The 18815-nt window shown below is 48.6% G+C and overlaps 2 protein-coding genes across 11 annotated transcripts in view; one reads left to right on the top strand and one right to left on the bottom strand.

The window, feature by feature from the left end:
- Positions 1-5171, top strand: part of LOC103619483 (putative RNA-binding protein 15) — a gene marked incomplete at its 5' end in the record, with an annotated part of 6607 nt that extends 1436 nt beyond the window's left edge. The window contains one exon of the mRNA XM_017739795.1: positions 5-5171. Within this exon, the coding sequence (XP_017595284.1) occupies positions 5-376 (372 nt within the window). The remainder of the gene's footprint in view (positions 1-4) is intronic.
- A 10166-nt stretch (positions 5172-15337) lies between these two features.
- The window catches only part of SLC16A4 (solute carrier family 16 member 4), a 12889-nt gene continuing 9411 nt past the window's right edge, over positions 15338-18815 (bottom strand). For 9 of the 10 annotated variants that reach the window (XM_017739828.1, XM_017739827.1, XM_017739823.1 and 6 more), the window contains one exon: positions 15338-15652. In XM_017739828.1, coding sequence (XP_017595317.1) covers positions 15490-15652 — 163 coding nt within the window. In that variant the 3' untranslated portion in view covers positions 15338-15489. Of the gene's footprint in view, positions 15653-18619; positions 18705-18815 lie in introns of those variants that run through there. The other variant, XM_017739829.1, reaches the window with a different exon arrangement.

The following is an 18815-nucleotide window of genomic DNA, read 5'->3' as shown; positions in this document are numbered from 1 at the left end:
CCCACGTCTCCGTCGGGCCCAGCCCAAGCGGGACGAGGTCAACCGGCGCATCAAGGTGGCGGGTCCCAACGGATACGCCATCCTTCTGGCCGTGCCCGGCGCCTCAGACAACCGCTCCGCAGCCGGGGCTGCCGAGGCCGCCACCACCTCCACGCAGAGGCCGCTCAGGAATCTGGTGTCCTACCTAAAGCAAAAGCAGGCTGCCGGGGTGATCAGCCTCCCTGTAGGGGGGAACAAAGACAAGGAGAACAGCGGGGTCCTGCACGCCTTTCCACCCTGCGATTTCTCCCAGCAGTTCCTGGACTCCACGGCCAAGGCGTTGGCCAAATCAGAGGACGACTATCTGGTCATGATCATTGTCCGTGGGGCGTCCTAAGGCCCTCGTGTTCTGTTCCCAACCCTGCCTACTCCTCCATGCAGCCCTTCCAGCGTGTGCCAGGTGCTATGGGATACAGCCTTAGCCAGCCCTGTCGTTATTTTAAATAGATCTTTGTTTGTAGGTGACTTTCCCGGCCCGATTTTCTGTTACTACATTTTTCTATAAAGGTAGAAGCCAGAGAGGTTGGTTAGGAGTAGTGTGAATAGGATATTTTGAGAATTCCCTATCAGTGGGGACAGCAGGGAGGCTCAGCCTGCTTTGATTTACAGAAAATAGAAAAGAAAAAATAAGAAAAACTGGGGTGGGGGGGAAGGGGAGGGAAAGAAGAATTCCCGTCTTCTGAATTTTGATTCATGTCCTTTTTTCATTTCATGTATTTTAAAGCAAGTCCCAAGAGCTCGTCCTTGAGAGAGCTCCAAACCCAACAGACCAGATTTAAAGCACTCAGTGGAAATGGAAAACCACACTCTAGTAACAGACTGGTGTCAGCTCCTCTTTTGAGTCCTTGAAATTCCCTGTCGGCCTCAGGCCAGCGGCCCTTTGGCCCACGGGATCCCTTCCCTCGGGAGCCTCAGTGGTTTCCCCATTGAGTCGCGTGGCTCGAGGTCGACGTTTTTCAGGTGAGCAGCAGCTGCTCTCGGGTACACAGCAGAACCCTGAATTCCTTTGTGGAAAGGGATTCCTTTTTCAGCCAGCCCCCCAGGTGCATGCACTGAAACTGGGCTTTTTACCAGGTGTATTTCCCTGATTTCCCAGTGTATCCCATATGTGCACTTTGGGTTTGTAGCAGTGACAAGGTTTGGCGAAGAGCTGAGGACTTTGTTACAAACCAGGAATGTCTTGTGCTCACTCTGGTGTGCAGGAAACAAGGAGGTGCTTTAAGGAGAACTTGAGTTATATCGTGGGGTTTTGGTTTTACTACGTTTTTTTTTGTTGTTGTTTTCCAAGAGTTGCAGGTTCAGTGGGGTCTGGTTCCACAGTGCAAACTGAGCAAGTAAGTGCTTCTCTCCAGAGATGCTTTTCATTCTGTGATAATTTAATTACATAAAAGTTCTCATTAACATTTTACCTCTTTGTTAATAGCAAGGAACTGCTGTCTGCTAGGGACTTTTCAGGTACAGTGTGCAGCGGGCATTACATGAGGTTTATCATGGGCACCTGGAGTAAAGTGGTTTTAGCATCTTGGAGAAATGTTAAAAATACTCCAAGACACCGAGGTTTGAGCTCTTGTTCTTGTGATTCAAGGATGAAACAGTTTGCAGGGTGTTTTTTTTCACGGAACATAGTTAATTTTTTCTTATTTTTCCCCCAACCATTGGGCACTTTTCTCCAGCTGTCTCGGCCACCTTGGTAATCCAGGCATTTAGGAGGGAAGAAGGGATCTCAATCCCTGATGGGATCTAATTCCATGATATTCTGTTTAACAACCAAAAGGATGTTGCAGCAGCTTCTAAACTGAAGTGTAAATCTGACTGTTATCTTTTTACAGGCCCCAAAATTGTAATCTTGCACTTAAACCCAGAATGTAATCTTGCACTTAGCCATGTTTTCAGGGATTTGGGCAACGGAGAAGCGACGCTGCCTCGCGCGGTCCATGCTCCAGTAGATTCCTTGGATGATTGATGCAGGCATGAGTTGATTTCTGCTACAACTCGCACGGCAAAAATCAAATTCAAAGTGTGGAATAGGATGCGAATAGGAGATGAAGGAGGAAATGTCTTGAATGTATTTTATGGGTGCAGCTGAACTTGCTTGAGTTTCTGTCACAAAAATAGGAATTTTTGTTACTGAACCACTTGTGAGAGAGGGCTGTGGTTTAAGAGGGCTTTGATTGCTTTATCTGCCAGGAATGAGTGGACACAGTACCCCAAACATCGTGGTGAACTGAGAATTCCAATCTGATAGCGTATCTTAAACACAGATCTGGTTTTTATAGCTGCTTTTCTTTCTAAATGAAAAGGTGAAAGCCTCATTTAATGCTCTTAAATTTGAGGGTAAAATCCAGGATTTCTGGGTTGCCCTTCAATGTGAATGTAAGAGATGGCAGAATTCAGCTGTTCAGCTTACTATTAACAACGAGAATTTTTGGGAATGACACCGGAAATGCAAATCACTGTGTTTAAGGAGATACAGCGTATTTACCACTTACTGCAAAGAATGTTTTAATTGGAGCAGGTGCCTGTTGTGTGTCAGCAGGTGATCAATGCTGCCAGTGCTGCTTGCATTCGCAGGGAGTTTTCTCATTTCATCTGACAGAAATCACTTGCAAGAGTTTTCTAGGAAAGAGACTTGAGCACCTGGGAATTCAAATCTGCCCAAAACCGGGAAAAAGAAGCACTAATGTTTGTGTTGGACACTTAAGGTCGCTGAGAGCAGCGTTTGTTCGGCTGATCCGCAGCAGGCACCTGCTTAAAAACCCATAAAACTTGGGGTCAATGTAGCTTGCCAAAGCCAGCTTGGTTTGGGAAGCCTTTTGGGAAGAGCATCCTGGGTGCACTTCCATTTTTCCCTTGGAAAATCACAGTGGTTCCACCTGCTACTGGCTGTTAAATTGTGCCGTGCTGGAGGGCCAGAGGGAGCAGGCAAGGCTGTGTTTGACTCCAGGTTTTCTGGTTCTTTATTTAATGGAGCACCTGCTGCTTTGAATCTGGTTTATTTGTGGTTGCTGCTCTGTTTTGTAAGCAGGGATTTTAACACCCTTTGAGGGTTCTTGTGGCAAAACTTTGGCAGCTTTTTTTTTTTGCCGGCACTGAATTCCCGTGCTGCCGTCCCGGCCGGTGCAGCTGGGCAGGCTCTGCTTTCCTCCTTGGTCTGAGGTGTTCCCCATTGGAGTAACTGTCCACTGAAGTCAGCTTGGCCAGGGCTGAAGGTTTTGAAGCCTGTGGGTGATACCACTGTGTGCAGAGCAAACCAGATGTAGCAGTTGTTGGCTCTCTCCCTTGTGTCTGGCATTACGTTGCTCTGGCGAGAGCTCAGTATTCCCTCCCAACCTTGTGTGCAGCTGATGTTCTTCTATTTCATTAGTGTGTTGAACTAGCCTGGAAAAAGGATGTCCTTTTCCTGAATCATTTCATCCGTGTGCTTTATGCTTTGGGGAAAGAACCTCAAATGACTCGTAGTTTTGTTTGAGATTTTAGGTAGTTGTTTTATTTCTTTCAATTGGAAACTTTGTGCAACTTCCTTGGCCTCCAGCCAGTGGCTTTGTTTGCTCCCGCCGAGCTGCTGCCACGGGAGCACCGAGGTTATCCTCAATCCAGAGGTTTTAGGGGCACAAATACCGACACGTCCTTGTCAGCCTCGCAGAGAGAAAAGGGCATCCTTGCCAGGCAGACAAACCTTGCCCTCTCTCTCTCTTTCGTTCCCTACAAGGGTGTTAAAGATGGAATATTTTGGTGCCAACTTTCTTGGCCCCTGTGGAGAGCAGAGAACGAGTTTTAATTTCTTGCGTGGGTTTGGGAACCCTCTGGTTGATGGTAACTGAGGTGAAAGGCCTGAAGTATTAATGGGGAAGGAGGAGAGAATCAAAATTGTGAAGACAGGTTCAAAAACTCTGAGGACTCAGGGAAAAATGGCTTGGAAAATGGTAATTCCTGGCTCTAAGCAAAACAGTGTTGAGGGCAGCGCTCCTGGGGAGTGCTGTGTACCCAGAGGGGAAGAAATGGTTGCCATGTGGCTCTAGAGCTTTTGGGGTTCTTTCCCCTTTATCCCTCTGTTTACTTCTTTATAGCACCGAAGGACAGATATTCCAATGATTGATAGACTGAACGATGAGGTGATTTTTGTATCAGGCTTAAAGCAGAGCGGGTGGTGCAGAGAATGGTTCATTGAATATTCATCTTCCTGCAGCTCCGATTGTGTGAAAAGGATGGCTGAGAGATACGGCTTGAATAGTAACAATTTTAAATTATATTGGGTGTGTCTTTGATTTGGCCTTTTCTTTAACATTGGCATTGTCTGCTGTTAGAACTGTGCGGCAAAACGAGAGCAAAAGAGCTGTGTGACACTACATTTCATGGTTTTGTTGATAAGTTGCCTTCAGGAAATACCCTGTGAGGAAAGTCAACCGAATTAGCAAGAATTGGGTTGGTTTTTCTCCTGGTTAATGATTTCGGTGTGCCCCATCACGTGTTACTACGAGTTGGGTAATCATCAGTACTGTAAGCCTAGTTTAATCCTGGTCCAAAAAGAAGCCCTGCACTACTTGTTTTGCATCTATCCCTAGAAGGTGACTTCATTCCGAGGTTTCATGCCTGTGGGTGGTATTGGTGCTTTTTGAAGTCCAAGTAGAATATTCAGAAAGGCCTCGTAGCTCTTTATGTTCATCTGTATAACGTAGGGAGGGGAAAAACCCAAATCTGGTGTACACATTTGTATTGAAATAACGTTTTTTTCCTCCTGCAAGCAAATCTGGTGGACTGCAGAAGACAACCGCATGGGATACCAAGCTCTAATGGACCTTTGGGAAGAGAAGCTGTGGCTTATGTGGAATTTCCATGGGCCTCCTGATGGAAGAAAGCTTATCTGTTTAGTATTTGTGCATTTTACTAAAATGGCAGCTTTAAAAAAAAAAAAAAAAGTTGTGTATCTGCTATTGTGATGCCAATGCCCGTGTTTTAAGTGGAAAAAAAAAAATGACCTCTTTGCTTTGTGCTGTGTACACAAGATTGCTGGAAAAGTAAAGGAATACCCTTTTTATGGCTCACACAGCTTAAAAGTAGCTGTCACTCAAACATGCGCTCACAGTTGAGCTGATTTTGTTTCATTCTAAATAAATTGTTTCTTTTGAGGAAAATGGTTTTTCTGCCTGGAAGTGAATTGACGACAAACGTTTGGCCCCTGTGTTGGCAGCGGAGGGGTTCCTGCTGCTGCTGCCCAATTGAGCTGATAGTTGTGGGTCTTGAGCAAGAAGCAGGGAGAGCACCGACACTTTCGCGTTGACCGACCTGTGGTACCAATCAGAAGGATTCTAGCTGATTGCCTTGCTGTGGCCCCCGTGTTTGCAGTGAAAAAGGGGTCACTTGCTGCGTTTCTCCTCAGCGGGACGGGGCAGCGGTGCTGCTGCTGGCACGCAAGAAGCAGGGAAGCACCGCCCTGCGCCTCGGAACGGTGGCCAAGTCTGGGGCTTCGCTGGTTGGAAGAGCTGGAGTTCCTGAATTTTAAGTTTCTGATTTATTTTGTTCACCCAACATGTTTGCCTTTAGTTTTGATTCTTGGTTTTTTTTTTTAATTTTGAAGAAAAAAAGTTTTGAAATTGCTTTGAATCTTGCACGTAAAACCTTTGCACCAAAATTGCCAAAAGAAAAAGAGAAATGAGTCCTTAAAAGTGTTTAAATGCTGTTAATAAAGCCTTTCCTGCCGTACGCGAGGCGCTCCTCCATCTCCAGGGGCTTTTCAGCAGTTGTGGGTTTAGTGCTGAATGGATGAAGAGTTCCTGAGAGCTGGAGGCGGTAATTTAAAACCTTTGCGTGGTGTCTCAGTGCCTTATTTTGACCGGTTTTGAAGCCAGTTGGTTCCACACGCCTCGGATGTGCATGTGCCCTGCTCGCGTCCCGGCCCCGCCGCGCGCTCCGTGCAGTCGCTCCCGGTGTAGTACAGATGGGGAGAGGAAAAGCCGGAGGCGGCCCGAAAACGTTGTGTGCTGTAGTTCTCCTGTCCCGGGGGCTCCTGAGCTTTGGAAGGCTGTTCCCGTGCAGGAGCACAACTCCGTGTTTGCTGCAGGAGAGGACCGCGGCCGTCGAGAGGAAGCTGCCACTGCTGCATCGTCGGCTTCAGGAGCTCGTGGTACAATTCTTGTGACGTGCCATGAAGACACCTTGAATGGCAGCTTGCCCTGTTTGCCTTGACATACTTTAACCTCCATGGATAACCCCCTGCAGCCGGGCAGGATCTTTGCTAGGCTGCAGATGCCTCTCAGCCGACGGATGCTGTGGTTGTGCTCTGCAAGGTGTCTGTTCCCGGGGCAAAGCGCTGTGTAAATCCCTAAAACAGGTAAGGGGCTGGAAGAGGTTGAACTGAATTGTAATGTCAAAGAAGATTGTTGTTCGCCTTTTGTTGTCTTGGTTCTCCAGTTTATTAATGCTTACTAACAGTGTTTGGTTCAGTCACCCTGCTGCTCCACCCGCTCGGGAACGGGAGCGAAGGAGCCGACTCTTGGATGCGCTTCCCTGTTCGTTGGGGGGGTCCCGTTAACAAACAGCACATAAAGCTACGTGTTCTCAGCTTGGCAAGCTGGAGCTGTTGTTTTGGCTTCATGAACTGCTTGAATTAACACTGCTTTAACCCAGAATAGTGTTTATAATTTGTGTGTGTCAACAAGGAAAGCCAAGGCGATGATTTGGCAAATTATCTGTGTTTATGGGATGCTGGTGTAATAATTTAAATGAAGCTGTTTGTTGTAAATGGGAGCAATTGTAGCTATTGCTGGTAATGAGGGAAGGGAATTGGAGAGGGGAGACTCAGGAGATGCCTTTTCTTTTAGAAGTTGGTGTTTGTAGTTAAAATTTCTGGTTTTTGCAATGTATTTCTTGTGCTGTTGAGATACAACCTCTGGATCTCCTTTGGTGTACCATAGGTCTGGGGCTGGTAGCAGTAATGGGAGATGTGTTTCAGCCCCTTTGCCTCAGCTGGGGGGTTGATGCTGACAGGAGATGGGTGATCTCTTAGTGTACCCCCAAAAAAAGGGGATGTTTTTTGCAAGCTGGTCACCTGCTCAGGTATCCAGGTGTTTGTGGCAGGGCTTGGGCTCTATCCCACTTTTTGGCTGTGCTTCAAAGTGTCAGTGGCTGTTCGAGAAGAGTTCTGCCTCTCTGAGTCAGATTTCACTGTCTGTTTCACTGGGAGATGGTTCCCTGTCTCCTTTACATTATGTATTTATTCCAGAGACTCGGAGGTATCGTGGGATGTGGTGTGGGATGGTTCTCCTGCGGTTGCTTTGTGCCAGCGAGTTGTTTTTCGGGTGCTGGGTCTGCCCCTCTGCCTTCTGAGGGGCTTAGAGGGATGCTCCAGTGACCAGGTAGAGCCAGGCCGTTGTTAAAACCAGTCTCTTGGAAGGGTTAAGTGCTCTATATGCATCATATTAATTTGGCTAATGAGACTTCTGGGGAAAGTGGATTTATAACGAGAGCCATTTAATTAACTGCACTGCAGCAGAGAGCGGTGCGAGCGGATTAGATGGGAGCCGGTTATTTGAATTCACACATTTTTTTAAAACTGTGCTTTTACCAGCTGCAGCTGAATTAATAAGTTTAAAATATCAGATGCCCCAGATTCTGCTCTTGGCCAATACCAAGCTTGTGTTGGCCTCATGCTGCTGGTTTACTACGAAATGGCAAATGCTCTTGGAGGATACGCTCCCGCCTCGTGTGCCGAGGGCTGGGGCAAAGACCAAAAAGGGTTTGGTCAAACAGGCAGAAAAGCCAGGGAGAGCAGCGGAAAGGCTCTTGAGCTGATGGCTTTGTGATTCCCGTTGTGTCTCCTGCGGTTATTGGCTCGGAGCCCTGTGCCTGAGTGTAATTAGAGCTGCCTTGAGAACTGGGTGAGGTAAACTCCTAAGACAGAGTAAGCTCTGAGGGACCGGGTCAGCGGCACGTGCTGTGATGGGTTTGACAGGAGCCTCCTGCTGTTCTTCCTGTTTGTCCATGTGCTGCTGGAGGTGCCTGTAGTAGGAGCAGAGAACACGGACGGTGGCACAAAGGTCTCCTATTTTTTTCACCCTTTGCCTCCCGCTCCAGGGATGTATTAATTAAACGTGGCTGGAACCCGGGGCTGTGGGTGCTGTCGAACACGCTGCTGGTGCTGTGCATTAAGGAGCTGCCACCTCCCAGCCCAGCTCCTGTGGCCAGGCTCTTGGGTTTGAGCTCATGTGTGTTGTCCCAGGATGGGGGTGGGATGTGGTCGGCTCCACAGATGAGCGGATGAGCTGTAGATTAATTGTGGGTCACAGCTATTTCATCTCCTTATCTGCCTGCCTTGACCTTCATACCTAGTTCTGCAATTGCATCTGAAGATCGGGCTGGAGATTTTTAGCTCTCTTCAGTATTTCCTGTCCCCAGATCCAGTGAGAGGTCCGGCCAGCGTTGAGCAATGCACACAACCCGACCCAGCCCCGAGCTGGCAGCTTTCCCTGGCGTTTCTGCCCTTTGTGCAGGCGAACACTTGGATCCTCCAGCCGCTCTCTCCTTTCAGATGCACGTGCTGCCTTTCCAGGCTGTGCCATCGCACACTTCAGATGTGTCTGAGGACACGCGAGGGGTGCGGAAGGGTTTCAGTGAAGGGAAGCCAGCGAGGTCTCCCGGGGTGGTTGTTAAGCTCTGTTTGCCCATGGAGAGGAGATGTCCTTTGGGCTGTGGAGGTGTTTGCAGCTTCCTTGGCCAAGGGATTGCTTTGGTCAGTGCCAGCCTGAGCTGAGCTCTGACGTGGGCAGAGGTTCAGGGCAGGATGAGGTCTTGAACCACCCGAGCTGCTGTTGTTGAGGCTTGTGGGGGGCACATGATGAGAAAAGGGGATGTTGATGTTTCTTGTGCTGTTCCTCTTGGGTGGACTGTGTACGAGACTACAGGAGGGACTCTTCATCAGGAGCTGGAGTGACAGGACAAAGGGGAATAGATTCAGCTGAAAAGGGGGAAATTTAGGTTTGATATTGGGAAGAAATCCTTCCTTGTGAGGGTGGGGAGGCCCTGGCACAGGGTGCCCAGAGCAGCTGTGGCTGCCCCAGCCCTGGGAGTGTCCAAGGCCAGGTTGGATGGGGCTTGGAGCAGCCTGGGACAGTGAAGGTGTCCCTGCCCATGGCAGGGGGTGGAACAAGATGAGCTTTAAGGTTCCTTCCGACCCAAACCATTCCAGGAATCTGTGATTCTAAGACCTTGTGTTCCCCCTCTGCCAGCGCGGCGTTCCCCTCTGGCACTGAGGCGTAGCATGTTCGGAGCTCTCGGATATCTGAGAGTGCCTTTGCTGTTCCTCATGGCACTCAAGGCTGAATCCCAACAGCAGCTGGAGGCTGGGAGAGCCCAATCCCAGATACCCCATCCCTGTGACCGCCCTTTTGTCAGCCAGGGTGGCTGTGACTCCTTTGCAGCTTGAGCAAAGGCTTGAGGGGCTGGAGCTCGGTTTATTGGTGTTCTCTCTGTCCCTGGGGTGTTGTAAAGACACCCTTTGCCTCTTTCTTCCAGAGTACAATCCTGGCTCTGTCTTGCCCACGTGAGGAATATCTGTAGGGGAAAGTTTTGCAAGGCTTGGTGGTGGCTTCAGAGGCAAAGTCTGCTTTGGAAAAGAGACTTTGACCCATGAATTACTTCTGGAATTGTCCGTGGCCATGAGCAAGAGCTCCCATTCCCTTTGTGGTTTCTGCAGGCTGGAAAGTTTTCCCATGAGGATCTCAGCTAAAGCTAAATCTTCTGGGTTTTCAAACATCTGCTTTAATTTTTGTTCATTAGAGCCGCTGATAAGTTCCCATGGACTTCAATGAAAACCATGATATCTTTAAAGATTTTTATTACTATTTTTCTACCAACTCCCACCTCCTGCAAAGGCTTTCAGCTCCTTGGAAGTGAAACTTTTTCGTTCAGGCTCTGGTGAATTGCAGCCTAATAACGCTCTGCATGGTAAACACGGCTGCAGGACGTGTTCCAGGCGGGGGGGGAAGCCAGCACCAAAAAAAAGAGTGTTCCTGTTATCAGTGTGTGTGAGGGCGAGCAAACAGCCCAGACCGCACGCGGTATCTGCCGAGCAGGGCGAGGGAAGAGCAGCCACGTTTCCTGTTGCTGGAAGGCCCTGTTGTCATATCCTTACCCAGCTATTTTAAATGGCTTTTGGCTTTCTTCCTGTGGCTTAAGGTGAACACAGGAACCTCAGCAGTGTTGGTAGCTGAAGCTCCTTGTCTGCGGTGTGCCCTGTGCTGCCACAGCTGTGGAAAAGCCTCTTGCTCCCCTTTAAAATGGGAATTACATAGATTTTCCCCCCTGTGGTTAATGGGCGTGCTGGGAGCTGTGGCAGGAGCAGCTTCTCAGTGGCTTTGGGTTTTGGTTCAAACAACCGAGGTGCCTGGAAAGGGTCGAAGGGAGATCTCAGGGGTTGGGTTAAACCCGGAGTTCTTGCCCCACACCCTGAGGGATGTGTGATTCCCAGACAGCTCTCCAAGCAAACCCAGAGCTCGGGCACGTTGGAGAAACAACCGAAATAATCCCAGCCCAGCCCTTGGAGGGGATTTCATTGCGAGATAAAGATTGTTCCTTATTGTATGATAAGCGTCAGGATCGACTTCCTCTGTGCCCAGTGCCTGTGTTTATCTGCTGTTGGCATCTGAGGAGCGCTGGGAAAGTCACAGCCTTGGTTTTTAGTAGATTTTGTTTTTTATCAAGGGCAGAGCCTGACCAGGAAGAGGTTGATTTTGTGTACTTAGAAATGGCTAAATCCGTGTTTTAGGAGCTCTGTCCTGCCTTTCAATGAAAGAGAACACAGAACAAGGAAGGGAAACCTGCAGCTGATAGCCAGGACACTCAGGGGTGCACAGTGGCTGTATAAATTAATAATATAAAATAATTCCAGTGGGAATGAGGGATGCAACGTGCTTCCTGATGTGACCTCCGACTGCACCAGCTTCTGTAGCTTTGATACACCCGAGCTGAGTCTTAGCAGCTTTTTATCCTGGCACGTGGAACATCACTTGCAGCAGGTTTAAGACCCAGCAGGTGCCCACCCCATAACTCAATCCTGCCAGGATGCCTAGCAGGCGTTGGGAGCAGGTCCTGGAGGCTACCCAGGCTCCTCCTTCAGGATTACACCTGGGAATGAATCACTGACTGACAATGGAAAAGCCTTTCCTTCCCGGGAAGGATGGAACCCCTGCAGCCCAGCTGTTGGGATGACACAAACCCAGGAGTAATCCTTACCTGCCATGTCTTGGTGGAGGAGCCAATTCCATGTTTTCTTCTTGCTTTCTTAATCCTGTGGTGCTCAAATTAATCAGGATTCAGGGTATCAGTCCTCTGTCTGTCAGTGCTCAGAAAACTAATTATCTAAATGAAATTGTTAAGGGTTTTTTTTTTCCCAAAGGGACTCAGGTGTTGTACCAGGTCTTTGTTGGGATACAGTGAAAACTGGAGGCTGTGTTCTTGGGTTCCTGTGGTCACTCGGATTCCTTCCAGCCAGCTCTGGTTCCTTGCAGGTCGCTGGATCTTTTGGAGAGATCTTTAGTGTTTGGTTTCTCTGCACCATGAATTTTGGAAGGTTTTTAAGCCCATGAATCCTGGTTAAAGTGCTTCCAAATGCGGTTTCCCATCAAGATCCAGCTGGCCACGGCACGTTATCCCACGTGCAGAGGATGAGCTGGGCAGGGAAGTGTTCCCCTGAGTGACTCAGGGCACAGTGCTGAGACTGGCATTGTTTTTCCAAGGGGTTTGATTTCTTGTGAGTGAAGTTATCTTCTTGGAAAGATCCAGGAGGTTGGTGGTGATTTCTTTCCAATGCAAAGTGTGGAGATGCTGCTTGTGAGGTACACGAGGGTTGGAAGGCAGGAGGGATCCGGTTCTCCACTGCCTTCCGAGGACCAGGATGGCTGGGGGAGCATTTAAATGTCTTTAAACAAAGCATTTTTCATGCTGAGGATCATTTTTAGCTGTTGCTGCTCATTTTCTCTACCGCAGATGAGTGAGGGAAGGATTTCCTTTGAGGAAGGGAAAAATTTTGAGGAATAATTTCTGCATGGAAAGGGTGCTCAGGCCTTGGCAGGGGCTGCCCAGGGAGGTTTGGAGTCCCCATCCCTGGAGGTGTCCAGGGAATGCCTGGATGTGGCACTCAGTGCTCTGGGCTGGGGACAAGGAATCAGGCACAGGCTGGACTTGATGATCCAGGAGGGCTTTTCCAACCTTAATGATTCTGGCATTCTGTGGAGGGAGTAGGGACAAAAGGGATTTTTTACTCCACCTCAGACTGCAGCTTTTAACCTCATTTGTGTCCCAGCAACCCCTGCTCTCGCATTTCTCCACACACCCTGTGCTGTTCTGCACTGTGCAAAAACAGCTTTAGGAAGTGATTTGCAAGGTGACTTCAGTGGGACCAATGCCTTCTCCTGGTCTTAAAATCAAGAATCAAACACGGTTAGAAGGGAAAAAGGGATTTTACCTCAGAATTTATTTTAAGGATCCTTAGGTGCACCACGTCCAGGTCGAATGCACCTCAGTGCACACTGCAATGCACCCCTAAAAGATCTGGTATAACATTATAGGTGTTACTAATTAGCAGATCTATCAAAGATTCCCCAATGAGAGGCTCAAGTGAGCCCCCCTCCCCAAGGAACCTTCCCCTGGATGGTTCTATCTTCATTTACAGAATGTGTTCTGGAGAGGACCTTGGGGTCTGTGGCTTCTAAGACGTTTATTCTCCTAATTTAACAAATAAGTCTAAGAATGTAGGCTAAAAACCACTAAGAATACAAAAAGCTATAAAAAGGTATATAAAAGGTGTATAAAAGAAAAGGCAAAAAATCATCATGGCATCAGGATGGGAAAACCTTCCTGCAGGCAGGGGTTCCCATCCTGCTCACTCTTGGTTTGTCTCATGCACCTGTTGTATCCTGCAAGTAAATAACTGCCTTTGGTTCGCAGAGCTGCCAGGGGAACTAAAGCTTCTTCTGTGCTTGCCTCCCCAGCACGAGCTGTGAGCAGAGAGGTGTTTGACCAGCAGCCATCACCCTGGGCCTGCTCAGTGCAAAGACAAAAGGTTTGAAGACTCTTCTCGCCCCTCCCAGCCCACTGGCAGGATGGCACAGGGCTCCTGGAGGAGTTTCTCACTGTGGGCATTGGTTTCCTCAGCAGTTTTGGATAGACACGAGGTAATTGTGGCTGGAGAAAGGTGCTGTGCCTGCACAGGGTTATTTTGGGGGCAAATAAAGGCTGGTGGTGCTCATCCATGGGGTGGGATGTGGGAAATGGGAGCTCCTGAGCTGTTTGCTCCTCTGCAGAAGGACAGAGAGGCGGGACAAGCACTCCCATTTTGCTGAGTAAAGGTAAAGAATTGGTGACTTATTGGTCTGGTGGAGAGGCAGGGGAGGAATCTCCTTGAGATCCTGGAGGTTTGCAGGGGAGCTTTGTTGGAGCAGATGGGATGGGAGGTGTGGACACCACATCCTGCCAAGTTGTTTCTTGGTGGCAGAAGAGGTAAAAATATCACAGGGCTTGTGCTGGAAGGAGGAAGGTGTTGAGCAGAGGCTTCGTTTACAGGGAGCAGAGCGTAGGGGAAGGTGTTGGGATTGTGCAGAGCAGGAGCAGCAGGGTGAGGAGCTGGTGGGGTGCCTCTTTGCATCCCCACACAGCTCTGGTCACACTGTTAAAAGCCAAAGCACAGCTGCTCTTAGGGAGGGGCAGAGCAAGTGGGGGTTTAAAGCTTTAGAATTGGAAAACCTGAAGCCAAGGCTCTCACATAGTTCCTGTTACAGCTGCAAAGCAAAGCTGCTGGTAACGTTTGATTTGGTGAGAGGGAGAGTGAGAAACTTTAACGTTCCAAGAGGTGAAAACTCAAAATTTTTCAATGAAAGCTTCGTCCCTGCTGCAGAAGGTCTTGGCTGAGGCCTTAGTGCAGGATTGGCTGAGGATGGCCCCTGTTCATCCCCCTTCAACTCCCAGTGCCTTAAACCCTTCAGAAATGATAATCTCATCCAGAAATCCTGGTGGCTTGGAAAATGCCCCCTAGGGATCCTGTCCTGGATGCAGGTATTTCCTGGTCCATCCAAATCACGGAGTGTTGGATGCTGAGGTTGAAGGTGTAGAGGGATGATGATTAAAGGGTAAAAGGACCATTCCCGAAGCACTTGCTGCCTGCAGATTCCTGAGAGAAGCTATGAAACAGCTCATGAAAAATGAACTCTTTTGTAGCACTGATATTCCCCGTTCCCTGTAATTTTCCCCTTGTTTCAGCACAGTTTCTTTGGCACTGTGTAATTGTGTAAGGGCTGAATTTGGCCCATCATCTGTGCAGGAACTTTCTTACCTGAGACAGTGTTTGAGCTCCTTAAAACTGTTACAATATTCTGTACCTTTTTATTAAAAATAGACCAGCTAATTTGGGGCTTGAAATAACCCATTTCACAGTTTAAAGGGGTGTTTCTGCAGGGGAAACAACTCTCTTGATGGCTTAATATTAAAAAAAGGGATGAGGAAAAAAAGGGGTGAGAAAAAACATAGGATACTTAAATCTCTTTACAATTTAATAATTTAAAAAAAAAGGAGAGGTGAAAAGAAGGAAAATGCCAATGGCTGGAATAAATATCCCAGGTTGACATCTTAATTTCAAATGTCTGGTGATAATGCAAAAAATTGCAGCTTCACTACTGGAGAGAAAGGCAAAGCTGCTGTATTGTGTCTTATCCACCCAAACGAAATCTGTGGGGTGCTGGTTGAATGCAGCCTCAGCACTGGAGCTGCCTTTGTGTGTGCCTGGAATCCCAGGGAGTCTCTGGACGGTTGGGAAGCTGGGGAGAGAAGGGCAGAGGAGGCCGAGGGGTGGCTTTTGTCCCTGCCTTTGCTGTGTTGTGGTTCTGGCTTTAATTAAAACTGGGTTTGCCTGCAGGTGCTCCGTGCTGTGGCAATAACTGTGCCTGGGAGATGGAATGGCCCCACTGCAGCATCCTGCCCGCAGGGAGAGGGGCTCCTGGAACAGCTGCTCTGCGGATCCTCGTGGAAGTACCATCCTGATCCCCCTGTCCCTGCCCTTGCATCCCTCCCCAGGCCTGGGTGTTTGTAGCTGAATAGAACGGGCTGAAACCTCTGGCTGTGCTCTGGCACCTGGAGCTCCTTGGCTGCTCATCCCACGAGGTGAGTCAGCTCTGCTCCGGGAGGGACGGAGCTGTCGTGCTGAGGATTAAATGTGAGAGGCAGAAAAACCCAGCTCAGGAGCAAAGGCACAGTGAAACCCAGGCCCACCCACGCCATAGGCCGCATTTTCCCCATCAAGTAACACTTCACACCATGCATTTCTCAGATGGCTTTAATCAGGAGAAATATCCACATATACAAACTGAATCTGGCATCCAAGAATTCCAGTTTTCAGGGTTGCTGTTGTTGATACTTCCCAGTACAGGCAATGGCTTTCCCAGCATGGATGCAATCAAAGCCCAGCCTTTAAAACTTCAGCCAGACCTGGGGCTCTTGTTCAAATTGGCTTTTTTTAGCTTCCATTTTTGGGCTGAAGGCTCGAAGAAGAAGGAAATAGGTGAGATGAGAGCACAGGCTCCAGCAAAGAGGAAGGAGCAGGCGTAGGTCTGGGTGTAGTCGTAGAGCCAGCCTGCAGGAGAGAAGGTTGTTATTAAAGCTGTGGGATTTTTCTCCGTGAAAAAAACCATTTGGGGCGGTGGGTGGGAGGCAAAGGATGTGTGTTCTCATCTAAGAATTCCTCAGATACTTCCTTTGAATTATTTTAACTCTTCCTGGGCAGCATTTCCTGCGAGGAAATGACACGTAGCTCATTCTTCCCAGAGCCAGCTGTGATCCTTGCAGTGGACACGGGCTTTAATTGGATTGAACTGAATCCCTGAATTTTTTTTTTCCCCTGTTAAATAAGTGGGCCAAAAGCAGCTGATGGAAGATCCCGTTGGATTGCTGGGATGACTTGCATGTGTTGGTATTTGCAACATTTGGGCTTCAAACCCCCTGTTCTCCAGCATTGTCTTCTTGTGAGCAGACCCAGTTTAATGCACTTTCTCTGACAGGAGAGAGCCCAAGCCAGGAGCTGGAGGTGAACTTGATAAAATCAGCTCTGGGAGGACTTAAAAGGCAAAGCTGAATTCCATTGAGCCCCAGGAATCTGTGGAGGACTCAGGTCGCCTTTTAAAGTGACCTCCAAGGTCACTTTGGTGAGGTTTGGTCCTGGCAAATCATCTGGGGTCTGGGCAGTCCTTTGAAAGGTGGGGGATTCCTCTCTTTGAATCTAAAATCTACAAAGTGGTGGGAGATGCTGCTGCACATAAAAACCCTCATCCAGTCCCAAATGTGGTGTGGGCTGGGCGGGTGTGGGGCAGCAGCTGAGCCAGATCTGCTGCTGCCGTGAAATGCAATTCCTCTGGAGACATCTGTGGAATCCAGACATCCATGGGCTTCCATGATTTACACAAACAGCAGGTCTGGCCCAAATCTGGGATTCTTAAACCCAGGAAGGGACCTGATCTGGTCCCTGAGATCCTGGGCTCACGGAAGGAAAGGGTTCCGGTAAAACGCTGGGATCTGTGCCGGAGCAGAGGCACCGACGTTTCCCTGCTGTAGATTTCCACAGCTGCAGGAAATATATATTTATAAGGCAGAGGAAAAGCTGCTTTTGCCCAGTTTCAGTTTCTGTTGGCTCATTGCTGTCTCGGGGGAGCCCCTCTGTTTTTCCCCCAGGGCTGGCGTGTGAGCGGCGCTGGAGGAGCCGGAGGCTGCAGCTGGGAAGGAGGATCCCGTGGTGCTGGGCTGGGTGACTCTCCCATGACCCCGAGGTTGTTGTGGAGGGGTTTATTCCCAGGGGTGGGATCTGGTTTTGCTGCCTGGAAGTCTCTGGGATTTGGAGAGGAGAAGGGATGCTGACGTAGTTATTTGTGAGAGGAGCAGGACAGAGTGCTCCAGCTGAGCTCTGATTTACTGCAATTATTCTTAAAATATCTTTCAGGATATTTGTTAATTTTTTTTTTTTTTTCATGTTCTTGGGGTTTTTTTTGGTGCAGAATGGGATTTCGGTGCAGAGGGATTTACCAGCATTGCCTCACTGGCAGCACAGCCATCAACTTCCACCACACCCCAACCTTTTGAAGCAACTCCAGTCTCTGTGCCCCCAATCCTTTTCCAAACAAATAATCACTCCTGCTGCAGAAAGCTGAATTAGGATCTTGTGGTGTTCGAACTCCAGCAAAGCAGCAGTTTTGTAAGGAATGCTGGTAAATCCCAGGCACCAATGTGATCCAAACGAAACATTCCCAGCACTGCTGGTGCTGCCAGCTGGGTCAGGCTGTTTAAATGGTGCTACTGATCTTTAATCAGAAGTTTGATTTATTCCTGATGCCCTGAGGAGCAAAATTCAGCGGGAAGGTGAAGGTAAAATGTAGAAAACATCTAAGTATATGTGCCAGCAGAGCTTTTGGGAGACTCCATCCTCTCTCCTATCACCACCCAAATTTCTTGGGATTGGAGTTTGTGCTCTGGGGGCTGGAATCTCTTCTAGAACTTGCATTACATGCTTTGGTTCAGCTCTTCTGCACTTTGAGTCAGTTATTTGTACTGCTGGTGGAAACAAACTGTGTCCTCCTCTCAGCTTGCTCATGGCTGCCAAAATAATGTTTATTCTGCTTTGGGTTGGGTTTTTTCAGCGTGGCAGCATCCAGAGGTGCCAGTGGATGGGGAGTTCTGAAGGAGACTCAAAACTTCCCCTTCGGGTCCTGCCAGCTGCCCCTGGATTTCAGGGCTCTCAGCTGAACAGATTTGCAGGTAAGGCACCTTTTCCTTGCATTAGGCTTTGATCTAATATGCAAATTAGGCAGTTTTAACCTTTGCAGTTCTCATTACCCATCATCATTATTTCCACTGCATAAAAGCACTTGAGTTTGATAAAACTGTAATTCTAAACTCAAGGTTTCCGGGAGGTGAGAGCACCAAATTCCAAGGTCTCACAGAGTGTTTAAATCCTGCATTCTGCAAGGAGCAGGTGGGTTTGGCCACTTCATCAGGAGTTTCTGGTCTCACTCAGTTTTCACACTTAAAACTGCATTGAAAGAGAAAATTGCAGCATTTATCTTGGATGCCAAACCGGGATCCTGAGCTCTGGATTGTTTCCAACTTGCTCTGCCTGTAATGAGATGGATGGGGAAGTGTTTTGCTTCTTGGCTTTATTTGGCCTTTATTTATCCCGCCTGCACTAAGCCTGATTGCTGTGGAAAGGTTTTTGCAGGAAGCCTGCTTGCTTTACAAATCCCCTGCAGCAAGCAAAAGGCTTCCCATTAGTGAAAATACATTGCAGGTGGATGGCAGTGGAACTGCACTCTGAGCCGAGGTGTGGAGCTCCTGCTGTCGTGGCAGGGAATTCAGTGGGATTGAGGGATTGCTGAATGCACACCTGGGAGCAGCAGCAGAGATCTGGGATCCAGGCTGGCCATCACCGTGGCAATGTGGAGCTCCTGGTCAGTGAAATGTTTTGGCTGCTTGAAATTGCATCCACAGGCAGACAGAGCATAACCAGCCCAGGGATATTGATTAGGAAAATGAATTTTTTCCTGTGCTGGTGGAACAGCAGCGTTGCTGAAACTTTGCATGGAGCTGGAATTTACAGAAGCCTTGGCAGCTTTGAGCCAGGTGCCTCTGCAGGCTGGGGACAGCTGATTTGGAGGGCAGGAAACAAAAAATGATGGTTTGGATTGGAAAGGACCTCAAAGCTCATCCCTTTCCACCCACTGCCATTGGCAGGGAAACCTTCCATGAGTGCCGAG

The sequence above is a fragment of the Corvus brachyrhynchos genome, unplaced genomic scaffold (assembly GCF_000691975.1).
Source record: "Corvus brachyrhynchos isolate BGI_N302 unplaced genomic scaffold, ASM69197v1 scaffold67, whole genome shotgun sequence".
Taxonomy (NCBI): Eukaryota; Metazoa; Chordata; class Aves; order Passeriformes; family Corvidae; genus Corvus; species Corvus brachyrhynchos.
This window is presented reverse-complemented; position numbering and strand designations above follow the sequence as displayed.